The 14282-nt window shown below is 41.1% G+C and overlaps 1 protein-coding gene across 7 annotated transcripts in view; it reads right to left on the bottom strand.

Moving 5' to 3' along the window:
- Cdk12 (cyclin dependent kinase 12) overlaps positions 1–9223 on the bottom strand; it is an 81204-nt gene extending 71981 nt beyond the window's left edge. For 6 of the 7 annotated variants that reach the window (XM_055619676.1, XM_055619674.1, XM_055619675.1 and 3 more), the window contains exons 1-2: positions 8158–9223; positions 1161–2036 (exon numbers count right to left, since the gene is read on the bottom strand). In XM_055619676.1, the coding sequence (XP_055475651.1) occupies positions 1161–2036; positions 8158–9200 (1919 nt within the window). In that variant the 5' untranslated portion in view covers positions 9201–9223. The remainder of the gene's footprint in view (positions 1–1160; positions 2037–8157) is intronic. The other variant, XM_055619672.1, reaches the window with a different exon arrangement.
- Between the last annotated feature and the right edge of the window lie 5059 nt (positions 9224–14282).

Genomic DNA, 14282 nt, shown 5'->3' with positions numbered 1-14282 from the left:
ACACACACACACACACACACACACACACACACACACACACACACACAAATAGTACACTTGGGCTCAGAGGTTGAAGAATGCTTATTGCTCTTCCAGAGCACCTGGTTTGGTTCTTAGCATTCACATGGCAGCTCACAAACTCCACTTTCAGGAGACTCCAATAACCTCTGGCATCCATGTGGTGCACATACATTCATACACACGTACATTACATACACATAAATAAAAAAACATTCAAATACAGTGAAGATGGGGCTGAAGATATGGCTCAGTAATTAAGAGCACTTGCTACTATTCTAGAGGACTTGAGTGCAATCCCCAGCACCCACATGGTAGCTCAGAATCATCTGTATGGTTGGATCCCATGGGATCCACCTTCTGACCACATGTAGTACACATATACACATGTGCAGGCAAAATAGTCATACATGTACATACAAAAAACAAACCTAGGTTGTGCAGTGGTGCTGCATGCCATTCATCCCAGCACTTCGGAGGCAGAGGCAGACAGAGCACGGAGTTTGAGGCCAGCCTGGTCTATAGAGTAAATTCTAAGATAGCCAGGGCTACATGATAAAACCCTGTCTCAAAACCGCCCCACAAAAAAGAACAAAACACAACCCAAAAAACTTTAAATTTACATTAAAAGACTTATCAAGCTTTAAATTTTACTCCCTGTCAGGCATAGTGGTGCATGTTTGTAATCCCAGCATTCAAGATACTGAGGCAGGATTGTTGCTAGTTTAAGGCTGAGACTATATATTGAGTATAACAAGACCCTACCCCTGGCCCTAACCCCAAAAGATGGCTACTAAGATAATCCAGCAAGTAAAGGCACTTGCCACCACGCCTGATGACTGATACTTGGGATCCACAGGGAAGAAGGAAATTGATTCTTACCAAATTCTCCTCTGGCCTCTACACTAAGACAATAATATACACACTCAAAAATAAACAAACAAATGTAATTTAAAAAAATCAAAGAAAAGAAAACCCCACAAAGTTCTAATTCTCTATTCTCAAGCAATCCAAGAATGGAATTTTCCACTAAAAAACAAAAAGCAATTCCTAATCATAAACACATAATGAAAAGACATTCTTAATAAAAATATATTATACATCAAGAAGACTGACTTCTCTCTTCCTATTATAGAACTTACCTATCCATGTCATCATCTCCAGGTAACAGGGGAGGGAGGGGCAGAGGAGGCAATGTTGAAGTTTTCAGGTGTGGAATAGCAGCTGTTACAGACACTTGAGTCTTCACAGAAACCTGTACAGGGGGCTGAGAATTTATCTGAGAGGATAGAGTAGATGTCCTTGGGTGAGGAGAAGAGGGCAAAGTTGAAGTACTGGAAACAGGAACTTGACTAAATGGTGGTTGGGGAGGAGGCAGAGGTGGCTGCAGTGGAATAGCTGGTAGTGGAGGTAAAGGTGGCAAAGGGGGTGTCTGAGGTGGAGGGGTAGTAGATGGTAAAGGGGGTGGAGAAGTAATTGTGGGGAGAGGTGGAAGGGTCTCTTTTTCTGATGTCTCTGTCTCCTTTGAAGTAACAATCACCTCCTTCAATGTTAGAGGTTTAGTGTCCTTTGTTCCCTGTGCTTTCAAATCCTTAACAGGATGGTTCTGCAAGTTCTCATCCAACTTTACTTTCCCTGCCTCTAAACAATTTTTTACCTCTGTGTTTGAATGTGCTATATTTACCAGTTCAGTATCTGGGATAGATTTTTCTGACTTTCCACCTCTGGGTAATTTTTTTGACTCTAACCCTGACTCCTTCACTTCAAGTTTCTCTTTTTTAGGCAAAATTATAGGTGAACCCTTGGATTCTTTTCCATCCATTTTTGCTGCTGCAGCAGCTGCTGCTCTTTCCTTCTTTTTTCTACTGAGTTCAGCTCCCAGGCTGGAATTCAATGGAAGCCTGACAGGTGAGATACTGGAATGACGGCTGCGTGATCCGGATCGCTTCTTTTTACTATGAGAAGATGAGTGTCTTGAATATGCAGGACTTCTACTTCTGGACTTCATGGATTTCCTACTGAAAGAAGAAAACAGTCAATTTAAAATACATTATATACAGAGATATAACGAAGACAATAGGTCAGCAAAACTGGGTCTAGAACTGTAAATTTAATCCCATTCTGAGTTATCAATCCTAAAAGTAGATTAAAGCAAGGCATAGTGGCACACTACTTTAATCACAGCACTAAGAAGGGAGCGGCATAAGAATCTCGAAATTCAAAGAAAAAGTGGTCTACTGTTTTAAAAAAAAAGGCAAGGGAGGGAAATGAGGTCAGGAGGGGCTTGCTCAGTGATTAAGAATAGTGGCTAACTTTTCCAGCGGGTTGAGGTTATAATCCCAAAACCCACATCATGGCTAATTGTTACTCTAGTTCCAGATGTTGCAACTTCCTCTTCAGGCCTCCCCAGGCACTGCAAGTACACAATGTACAGGCAAACCACCCATACTAGATGGACAGATAAATAGGTAAGTAGGTAAGTAGATAGATAGATAGGTAGGTAGGTAGGTAGGTAGGTAGGTAGGTAGGTAGGTAGGTAGATAGATAAAAAATAAGCAAGCAAGCAGGCAAGCAAACAAACCAGGTCAGGCATTGTGATGCATGCCTTTAGGCTAAGCACTGAGGAAACAAGGATAGGTGAATCTCCGTGAGTTCAAGGCCCAGCCTAGTCTACAGAATGAACTCCAGGAAGCCAGAGCTATATAGTGAGACCTTATCTCAGAAAGCATAAAGAATAAAAAAAAAAAAAAAAAAACAGAACAACTACCCCCCCTCAAAAAAAGATTCAAAGTTAGGGCTAAAGAAAAGGGTCTGTGGTTAAAAGCACTTCCCATCACCTACTTGGTGGCTCAAACCATCCAACAGCCACGTCTTGTCTCCTTAAGCACCAAGCATGAATATGGTATACATACATGCACACAAACACTCATATACATAAAACAAAGTATTAAAAAAATCAAAGTCATGCTCTGTTATATGGCAAACTCAAAAACAGCTTGGACTATGAGACTGCATCTAAAAAAAAAAAAAAAAGACAAAACCTTGAAAATCTGCATGAATATTTGTTTTTGAAGCAAGTAAAACTAAATATTCACTTGGCTAGGGTTTGGTGGTTCCTTTTTGAAAGCCTAGCATTTAGGAAACCAAGGCAAGATATTACACAGACTGAGATGCCAATGTGAGCCACACAGTAAGTTTCTGCTAGCTTGGGTTATATTCAGACCTTGCTAAAAAACAAAACAAAACAATAAATTAAAAAATATATATCAGGGGCTAGAGAGGTGGTTCAGTGTTGAATGTATACTCTCTAGCAGAAGGTCCAAGTTTAGGTCTCACCACCCATACTGGGCACAACGACCTGTAACTCCAGATCTGGGGATCTAGAGCCTGTGGTCTTCTTTGGCACCTGAATTCATGTGCACATATGCACACAGACACATACGTAATTTAAAATAATAAAAAAATGATACACACATATGGGTATAGTAGGTTTATGCCTTTAGGGTCTCTGTGAATTCTAAACTGTTTGTTCTACAAAAGAAGTTCCAAGCCAGCCTAAGCTATAGAGTAAGACAGTCTCAAAAAAATAAGCAAAACAACAGAGCTGGCATGATAACGGAACAACTGGTAATCACAGTGGTAAGGAGGCAGAGGCAGAATTGTGATTAAAAAATAAATAAAACAAAAATAAACTGGGCAGTGGTAGCATACACGTTTAATTCCAGCAACAGTCAGGCAGATTCTGTGTATTTGAGGCCATCTTGGCCTACAGAGTGAGTCTAAAACTGCCAAGGCTACACAAAGAAACTGTCTTAGAAAAATAAACAAAGTTACCAAAAATCGCCCACTACCTAGTGAGGTTTTCTCTCTTTGGTTGGTTTTTGTTGTTGTTTTTCCAGACAGTCTTTCTATAAAGTCCTGTCTATCTTGGAACTCACTCAGTAGGCCAAGCTTCCCTTTAACTCAGAGCTGTGCCTGCCTCTACCTCCCAAGTGCTGAGATTAAACTTATGTGCCGCCACCACCACCACCAAGCTTTCTCACTACTTAATTAAATGGAGGAAGATGGCATACTTCCCAACATCAGAATATAGTCATATTCAAAATGCTTACTTTGAAAAACTTTGTTTTATAAATATTTAATAACGTGAAAACATCAGGAAGTATTATGCTTCAATACCTTCTTACTTTTTAGTCTTTTCTTTAAGATGTATTTTTAAAAAAGATTTATTATTTATACAGTGTTCTGTCTGTATGTACACTTGCAGGCCAGAAGAGGGCACCAGATCTCAGTATAGATGGTTGTGAGCCACCATGTGATTGCTGGAAATTAAACTCAGGACTTGCTCTTAACCTCTGAGCCACCTCTCCAGCCCCAAGATGTATTATTTTATGGGCAGGAGTGCTTTGTATGTATGTATTTACATAAGTGCACCACCTCTGTGCCCAGTGTCCACAGAGATCAAGAGAGGGCATTGTAATCCCGGGAATGGATTTAGAGATGTTTATGAGCCACTGGCTGGGAAATCTTCCTCTAGAAGTCCTTAGCCAACCCTGCACCTCAACTTCTAATTTTTTAACTAGGATACTACTTTATAGCCTCAGCTTATAATAAAGTTGTATCTATAGTAAACAAATTCCCATATACAAAATTTTAAATTTTAAATTTAAAATTTAGAATTTATAAGCATATAGAAAACTTTTCATATTAAAATAAAAAAATTTAAAACTACAACAGTTCTTGAAATATTTTTTATTTTTAGGTACTGAGGTCAGAACCTTCCATTTGCTAAGGGAACACCTTACTACTAATCTATAATACCAGCCGAAACACTTCACATTTTTATTTTTTAGTGTTCTGAGGCATAGTCTTGCTACATAAACTAAGCTGGCCTAGTCTTAGTCTTCTGAGTGTCAATTTTTAAGGTCTTGCTCAGTTTAAGAGAAAAATAATTCCCAATCCACTTTTTAGGACACAGAAGACAAGAAATTACTGCATGTACAAATAAACTTGTTTTGTTTTTTGAAGCAGAATTTTACTATGTAGCTGGCCTGAAATTTGATATGTAGACCAGGCTGGACTCAAACTATGCCTGGCTACAGTCAATGTTCTTAATTGCTAAGCCACTTTTTAAGTCCCACAAATAAATTTTTTATGAGGAATGACTGTGAAATAAAATATGGGAATCTATATAACTGATTATTCTAAAGTCTCATTAACTTATCACTTTTTTATTATAGCCCTGCTCAAGAATCAGTGTAAGGAAAACCAACAACTCAAACCACAAAAACTATGACTAGAGCCAGGCATGATGGTCCATGCCTTTAATTGCAGCACTTGAGAAGAAGAGGTAGACAGTTCTGCATTTGATCCAGCCTGGTCTACATATTGATTTTCAGGCCAGTCAAGGCTGTATAATGAGACCTGTCTCTAAAAAAAAAAAAATAAAGGTACTGGACTTGGGTATGGTAGCAAACACCTTTAATTCCAACACTTGATAGGCAGAGGCAGGTTAAACCTCTGTGATCAAGGCAAACCTTGAACTAAGTTCCAGGACAGCCATAGCTACACAGAGAAATTCTGTCTTGAGAAAAACAGACGGGGGCTGGAAAGATGGCTCAGAGGTTAAGAGCACTGGCTGCTCTTCCAGAGGTCCTGAGTTCACTTCCCAGCACCCACATGGTGGCTCACAATCATCTATAATGAGATCGTGCCCTATTCTGGCCTGCAGGCCTACATCAGGCAGAACACTGCATACATAATAAACAAATAATCTTAAAAAAAAAAAAAATCAAAATCTACTTGCCACAGCTTTTCAAACACTAGACTTATATGTGTTTGTCATGCTGCTCAGGTTCTACATTCAACAATTTATTACTTACTGCTAAGAAGTCCAATAAAAATATACAATGTATGCATACAAACAAACAATGCTACAAGCCAACAAAGAAGTTCATATTCCCAATAATATTTGCTTTTATATCTGCATCCCCACTACCAATATTGTCTCCACTTCCTCCTCGGTTTATATCTGCCATTACTGGATTAATTTCAATTAAGAAACACAACTTGGAGCTGGAGAGATGGCTCACAGGTTAAGAGCACTGGCTGCTCTTCCAGAGGTTCAATTCCCAGCAACCACATGGTGGCTCAGAACCATTTATACAGGGGTCTGATGCCCTCTTCGGGCATACAGGTGTACATACTGCTCTCATCTACATTAAATAAATAAATAAATAAATAAATAATAAATCTTTGAAAAAGGAAATTGTTAAAAAAAACACAACTTTCTCAATTCATTTAAGAGAACCTTGATACCTGCTATTTTCTCTAAGAATCTAAATAAAATAATTTCAAAACAAAAGTTCTCACCAAAAATTGTTTTAGTTTTTATATTTTTAAACTCAACAGTAAAAATTTTCAAGTAACTTTCACATTGATGCTCTCAAGAAAACAAATATTTTGCCTAATATGACAGCGCATGTCTATAACCCCAACAGTCAAGAGGTTAAAGGAGGATTGCTGGAGATTTCAGGACAGTTTGAGGTTAGCATAGGCTACATAGTAAATTTCAGGCCTCCCTAGGTTACAGTGTGAAACCATGACTAAAAAATAATGGTGTATGCAAGCCTGTGATCCCAGCACTAAGAGAGGCAGAAGCATTCGGATCTCTGTGAATTCGAGGCCAGGCTGGTCTACAAAGCAAGTCCAGAACAGCCAAGGCTACACAGAGAAACCCTGCCTGGAAAAATAAATAAGTAAATAAATAAACAGAATAGAATAAACTTCTGAGAATACTTTAAAACTGTGCAACATTATAAATGATATATTTTATGACTTATACAAAAATCTTACCTCTCCAAAAAATACTGAATTCTAAGAAATGGTATACATGCTAAATGTTTACAAAAGTATGCTTATTGCTACAACTCTGAGATGAAGCTTAAAAAAAAAAAAGTAATGGAGATAAACATGAGCCAAAATATGTCACAAATATTACAGAATTTAGGTGTTAGGTACATACATGCATTTTTGTTATAATTCAATCTAAGTTTGAATTTTTTTAATACTTTAATGAGAAAACAATAAGAAAACTTGAGCACTGTATTTAGGCAAATACACTGTAGCTGTAACTAACTTTAAGTCAGTGAAATATACGCTGACATAAAACATGCATGAATTAATTTTTCTTTCAGTGGTATTCACTTGTAAAATGTACTGAGTCACATTATGCTCAAGGCACAGTAACATGCTTCATATTTATTAATCTTCACAGCCTTGAAGTAGGTAGTTTTTATTCCTATTTTCCAGATGAAGAAACTCATGTGTGAACAAATTAAATCATTTGCCTAAGGTCACAAAGAAATATTAAGATTCCACTCAGATAAAACTAAAGCTACTGTTTTGGTTTTGTGGACAAAGATAGGTCCACACACAAGACAAGAACAATTTTCTATATATAACTTCAAATTAAAACATCTTTCTAACAAAAATATTAAGCAGAAAGCATTATTAGCACATATTTCAAGTAAGATTTTGAAAATTGCTAGTGTTAACAGGGTTAAGTCAACAGTGGTGTTAAAAAAAATCAATAAGCTGTCTTTGTAACTGTTGTTAGGCTGCATGTCAAAAGAAAATACTCTCACTAGCTTAAATTTCACTAAAAAGTTACAAGATAGGACTTTTCCGTAAATTAAAAGGGTGATAATAAATTTGGGGACATAGTAAGCAAAATCGGTAGGCTAACTTTGGCAAACAGACTCAAACAATAGAAATGAAAATTTGTAGTTTCTCAATTCTCTTGTGAGTTCCACTAAAATTTAAGCACTGCCACCTATGACTTTACAAAATTTTAGGGCAAAACAACAAATAGCTAAACAAATTCTGGGTGATTTCTCACAACTGAAGATTCCCCATTATTGAAAAGTACCTACCTACCTACCTTGCTTGAGCAGTTGGTGGCACGTGAAATCTTTACTTCTCAATTTTGGGTTTGGGGAAAGCCGGACTTACCTAATTGACTAGCCAACCTAGTCAAAGTTGAACACTGCAAGCTTGAACACAAGCTTTAATGTTATAAAGACTAATTGACAGTTCCCCCATCCCACCCTACCTTAGGAAAAACAGACAACAGCTCACCTGGGGATTGGACTCCGACTCAGAGACCTCTTGCTCAAGAAAGGGCTGCTAGATCGCCTTCGACCATAGGGACTGGGTGATCTCCCGCTGTAAGAGCCACTCCTTTCATAGCTGGACGACCTTCTCCGGCTATAGGGACTCACAGACCTCTGCCGTCTGCTGTAGGGACTGGGCGACCTAGTGCTGGACTGGTAAGCAGACGGCTCTTTGTAAGGTGGGCTGATCGACTGCCTTCTTGAGGTACTTCCAGGACTCTTCTTATACGAGTCGTAATTGCTAGAAGTGTGAGACCTTGGGGGGCTAAGGTCATAATCTTGGCCGTAAGAAGCTCCCGAAGGGCTGTCATCTTGCTTGGAACTGTCAGACCATTTCCTATGGGGACTCCTGGATCTCCGTTTAGGACTGTCCACCGTTTTGTAACTTTTGGGTGTTTCCCTTTTCCGATGGCTTTTACTCCGGTCTTTGTGTCCAGACTTTAACTCACGTTCTTTCCGGGTCTTCTCCTTGTGGAGTTTGGACGACCTGGATTCCTTGCTGCTGCTTTTGGATATTTGTGTCTTCCCATAATCATCATTCCCCTCCACTGAACGTTTTGAACTTCCTGATATCCGGTCCTTCGTAGATCCAGATTTGGAGACTTCCTGGTTTTTTTCTTTCTCGGTCTGCTTAGTTTTTACCAAGTCTCGGGACCGCCGGTGCTGGTGGTGACGATGTCTGTGCAGGCGGTCACTCCGATCCGTTCCGCGACGTTCATCATTCTCCCTCCTGTCTAATTTGAAGGCCATGTCATCTGAGAAGGTATCTGAATCAGAGCTGATGTCGTCATACTCCACCAAAGGTTTAATTATTGTACCCAAAGATGCTGCTTCGGGGGTTACCAACCCCATGTCTTTGGAGTGTTTGGACTTATGCCGCTTGTGCTTCGACACCAAGCGGTGACGCTCCCTGCTGTTGGAGCTGCCACCTCCCGATGACGGCTGCGAAGTTCCAGAAGCTCCTCCACTCCCGTCCTTCTTGCCCCCATGTCTCTCTGAATTGGGCATTCCCTTTCCCCGAGCCTGAAGAAGGGGAAAAAGTTCCCCAGCACTCCAAAGAGCCCCACCCTCCCCCCCAACCCCACGCCCACCAAAGCGCCCCTAGAAGGGGGTGGGGAGGGAAGGGACCGTAGGCCAGGCTCCTCCTCCCTCTCGCCTCCTCAAGCGCCCTCCTACATGAGGTGGGGGGGTGAAGAAGCGAGGGAAGGAATGAGAGTTCCTCAGCGGTGGAGTAGCGCCACACCGGTAGCTGCTCGAGTCTGTCCCTCACCGCCGCCCACCCCAGCCGAACCAGTCTTCAGGCCCGCGAGCCCGGGAGGTCAAGGAAGTAGGAAGCCGACCGCCCGAGCCTGTGGGGCCGACTCCGGCTCTGGGGCCCTGGGAGGACTGCGCGGGCCCTTCCCCTACCCGGTAGCCCGGCTCGGGGCGGCTTCCTGTCGCCGGGGCTCCGCGGCCTAGGTTGCCTCACCTCCCACTTCGTCCCTCGTTCCAGAGGGAGCCCCTTTTCTAACCTCCGCCTCACGCCAGTACCTCACATACACATTTCGCTCCCTCACACAGACTCAGTCACACACTAGATTAAACCGAAACGGCACTTCGGGGGGAGGGGGAGGGGCGAGCTCCAAAATCATCGCGAGATTCCACTAGACTCCCGCGATACTTCGTGCTTCCTTTTCGGCTCTACCCATTACTTCACGAAACAACGCGAGATCAGGACCCAAGGCACAAACGCGTCCCGTTAGACTCTCGCGATAAGTTTCCAACTCCCCTTTTGAGAGCTCTGTAAAAGCGGAAGTTGCAGCGATTACCTTTAAAACTTAAACCTAACTGGCAACTGTGAGTAAATATTCCCAGGTTCCGGCGGAAAAGCATCCTAACACAGCCTGTAAGAAGTCTTTTGATTATCACAAATTTTTAAAACAAGTGAACACTGGGGACAGTACAACTCAAACCTGACTGTTGGGTTTTTGTTTGTTTGTTTGGGGGGGGGGGCGACTGAAACAGGGTTTCTCTGTGTAACCCTGGCTGTCCTGGAACTCAACCGTGTAGACCAAGCAGTCCCCGAACTCAGAGATCCGCCTGTCCCTGCCTCGCGGGTCCTTCAAGTCTGAACGTTTAAACAAAGCTTTCTACTAATGGCATATACTAAGTGTTAGGCATCTTGCATTCATTTTCTCTACCCTGACCACGAGACACTGTCATTGCGATTTTACAAGTAAGGAATTCCAGAAAGGGAAAAGTCAGTTTAGGGGTAGAAAAGTAAGTGTAGCGTGTAGTGCAGAGTCAAACTGTTTGCAACAGGTTCTCTAAGCCAGGTCGTGACAAAATTGCGCTATTCGGCCTCAACCTCCCTATTTCTATATTATTTAAAATTTTTTGCAATCATATATATACCTTTTTGAAATAGAGTCTGCCTATGTAGCCCTGGCTAACCTGGAACTCAAAAATATTTGAAAGAGGCCTCTGGCCTAGCCTTAGTGCTGGGAATTAAAGGTCTGTGCCACCACACCTTGCTTAATTGAACGAATATGTGAGCTAGACACAACTAATAATGATGGGAAATGAGACAATGATCATTTAGATGGTTTGCTTAGATCCAGATTCTCAGACCTTTTAAGAAAAGTATTGAAAAATTAAAGGGCGTTGGTGACACACCTTTAATCCTAGCACTCTGCAGGTTGAGGCTGGAAATCTCTGAGTTCCAGGTCATCCAGAGTTGCATAAGTGAGACCCTGATTTAAAAAAAAAAAGAATCAGTTTGGCTGAATGTACTGTGCAAGTTCTTTTGGTGTTTGTTTGTTATTTTGATTCTGTTTTTCAAGACAGGGTTTCTCTGTGTAGTCCTGGCTGGCCTGGAACTCATCCTATAGACCAGGCTGGCCTCAAACTCAGAGATCCACGGGCTTTTACTGGGATTCTGGGATTAAAGGGGTGCACCACCACTGCCCTGCTACTGTGCAAGTTTTATACAAGTGGCGGATAGATGAAAACTCGGCAATAGACTACACATAAGACAGATGTTTTAGGGCCTGGAAAGATGGCTCAGTGATTAAGAGCACTGTTTGCTCTTCAAAATGGACCCTAGTTCAATTCCCAGCATCCACATCCACATGGCAGCTCACAACGGTCTGTAACACCAACTCCAAGGGATCTGACACCTTCACACTAATGCACATAAAGTAAAATTAAATAAAATATTTTTTAAGACGGGTGTTTTGCCAAAAACAGAAGTCAAACTTTTACAGAAAAGAGGAAAAAAAAACAAAACAGCTCAGAAAGCATGGATCTGAGCAGGTTTTCACTAGGTACAGAAAGTACAGTATAACCCCATCAGGAGCATGAATATTGCTCTTTTTTAGGTGGATAAAATTCTACCCTAGGAAATCTTATATTCAAAGTTTCATTTTTTCTCTCTCTTCCTCTCTGTCTTTCCTTTTCTTAGCTCTCTCACCTTTTCCTCCTCTCTTGGAGAAGGTCTCCACTCTAGCCTGGAGCTCACTTTCATCTGCTCAAGCTAAAAAACATTTTAATTATAGGCATGTGTTGCCCTGTGGGACTCTCAAAGTTTCAAAGACAAAATTTGTAAACTTGATGATTTCTCACAATAACCGGTGAGAAGAGGGCTTTTGTAAAAATAAAGATTGCTCTCAAAAATAAAATTAAAAAAAAAGGGGGGGTGCTTCATTTTGCTGACAAACTGAATTGAGTGATTACAGGAGTGCTTCAGTTGCATGATTTGCACAACCTGCAGGTAGGTTATTAGAGCTCTGGGATGACAGTCCCTTGCCCACCAACCCCCCAAAGCAGGTCAGAAAGTTTCTATTTAGATTATACAGACAGGAAGTTATGGGGCTGGAGAGATGGCTTAGTGGTTAAGAGCAATAACCGCTGTTCCAGAGGACCCAAGTTTAATTCCCAGCACCAATATGGCAGCTCACACCTGTTTATAACTCCAGCCCCAGGAGATCAGATACCTTCACACAGATAAGCATCTAGGCAAAACACCAAGGCACATACAATAGAAATAAATCATAAAAAAATTAAAATAGATTATATAGATAAGAAACAAAGTTACAGTAACTTCAACACACAAGTGAACTTAATAATTTAGGTTCTTGGTTGTAGGGTGCTCCCCCTACCTTTGGTTTTTCAAGACAGGGTTTCTCTGGGTAGCCCTGGCTGACCTGGAACTCTCTCTGTGGATGAGGCTGGCCTCGAGATCAGAGATATGCCTGCCTCTGGTTTCCAAGTGCTGGGAATAAAGGGGTGAGCCAGGCTCTCACTTTGTAACCAAGGCAAACTCCTGGCAGTCTGTCTCCACTCTACAAAAGTAATTGGGAGACAGGTGTGAGTCAGCATAGCTCTACATTATTAGGTTTAAAGAGTTTTCTTGAGCCTAACAGGTGGCACAAGAACTCAGAGACCAACCTGCCTCTGCCTCCCCAGTACTTTAATCCCCAGATTAAAAATGTGCCACCACACTGGATCTTACTTTGTTTTAATTGTAGTCTAAGGGAAGCCTTGAGCCAAATATGTCTGGCTTTGACACTCCTGATTCTTGTTTCTATCTCCCATGTGCTAAGACAGCAGGTGTGCACAACCAAGCCAGGCAACACTTTTTGTTTATATCTTGAAAACCTTTCTATTCCAGTGTTGTTAAACATTTATCTTTCTTTCCAGAATGCTTCTTTAATATTTTGTTTTTCTAAGGGTTACCATGTGACCTTGGCTAGCCTGGATTTATAGATTATAGAAAGATTTATAGAGATATTATATATATTATAGATAAAATATATAAATTAGGTTGGTCTAGAACTAGAGATTTGTCTGCCTCTGCCTCCCAAGTGCTAGAATTAAAGGCTTGTGCCATTGCAACCAGCTATATATTTTTTTTATTTTTACACAAAGTCCCATATTACTGATGCTGGCCTCAAACTTAGAAGTTTATAAACTTTGTAAACCTTATTATTTCCCTAGCTACACTTCATATAGACATTAGCGTTTATTTGTGTAGAAAGTTTCCATGAGAAATCCAAGGACAAATGGCTAACTGAGGTGCTTATTTAATATATCAGAGGGACTCTGGCCTCTCTCTTACTCCCTGCCTCTATCAGAGTCCTGGCTCCTCAGCACTTCTCACCCGGCCCCCTTCCTCAACCTCTCCAGCCCCTGAGCTTCACTGCCTTTCTTCTGGCTGGTCTTCCCTGTATAACCTAGCCATTTTGATGACAGTTGTTTTTATCTCTTTGCCTCTTGGCTGCCCACTCTTGGTTCCACTCTCCTGGCCTCTTGGCTTCTGGCTTAACCCTCTCCTTCTTCCTCTCCTCAAATGGCCCCATTCAGTCTGCTGGTCTTGTTCACTCTGGACTCTCCCAGCTTAGAATCATTTTTATATTATGAAATATCTGGGATGTACTATTATGCTCAAAATATTCAACCTGGACATGGTGCACATACCCATCTTTCAAGGACTTAGGAGATGAAGGCAAATCCAGAATTCAAGGTTAGCATTGGTTATGTGAAACCCTGACTCAAAAAGAAAAAAAAAAAAATGAACAATGTGTAACAAAGCCCCAGACCTTAGCACAACTCACAACTAAGTCCATGATGGAAGTGACATTCAATCTATAAAACTCAGTGCATAGGCAGTATCTGCCAAAAACGAATACAAATCAAAGTCCTTTCTTATGGGAAAGTCTCTAAATGTAATTATCCTTTCTTTTTGGCTTCTTTAGTTCAGCTTCTGGCTAATTGTTCTTGTTAATTGAAGTATGTTAACCCAAGACATAGTTTTTGTGCTTAAAAGCTCACCCTGAGAAAGGCTCAGGGCTACACTGGGATCCTGAACACCCAGTGTAGTTGACAGCAGTATATAAGACTTGCTATTAGCTTAAACCCATTTTGAGAAGCCTCCTCTCACAATAGTTTTGGAGATCCCACCAAGATCCCAGAGACCAGACTTCAGGACAATAAGGGTCTCAGAACCCCTTAGAGTAAAAAAGAGTGTGGTGATCAGATGACTTCTAGGGGTTGTACGAACTGAGATGTTCCAAGTCTACAGGGCTCCCTTTGATCAAGGGATGCCTAACT

The sequence above is a fragment of the Psammomys obesus genome, unplaced genomic scaffold, assembly GCF_907164565.1.
Source record: "Psammomys obesus unplaced genomic scaffold, mPsaObe1.curated_primary_1811, whole genome shotgun sequence".
NCBI lineage: Eukaryota > Metazoa > Chordata > Mammalia > Rodentia > Muridae > Psammomys > Psammomys obesus.
This window is presented reverse-complemented; position numbering and strand designations above follow the sequence as displayed.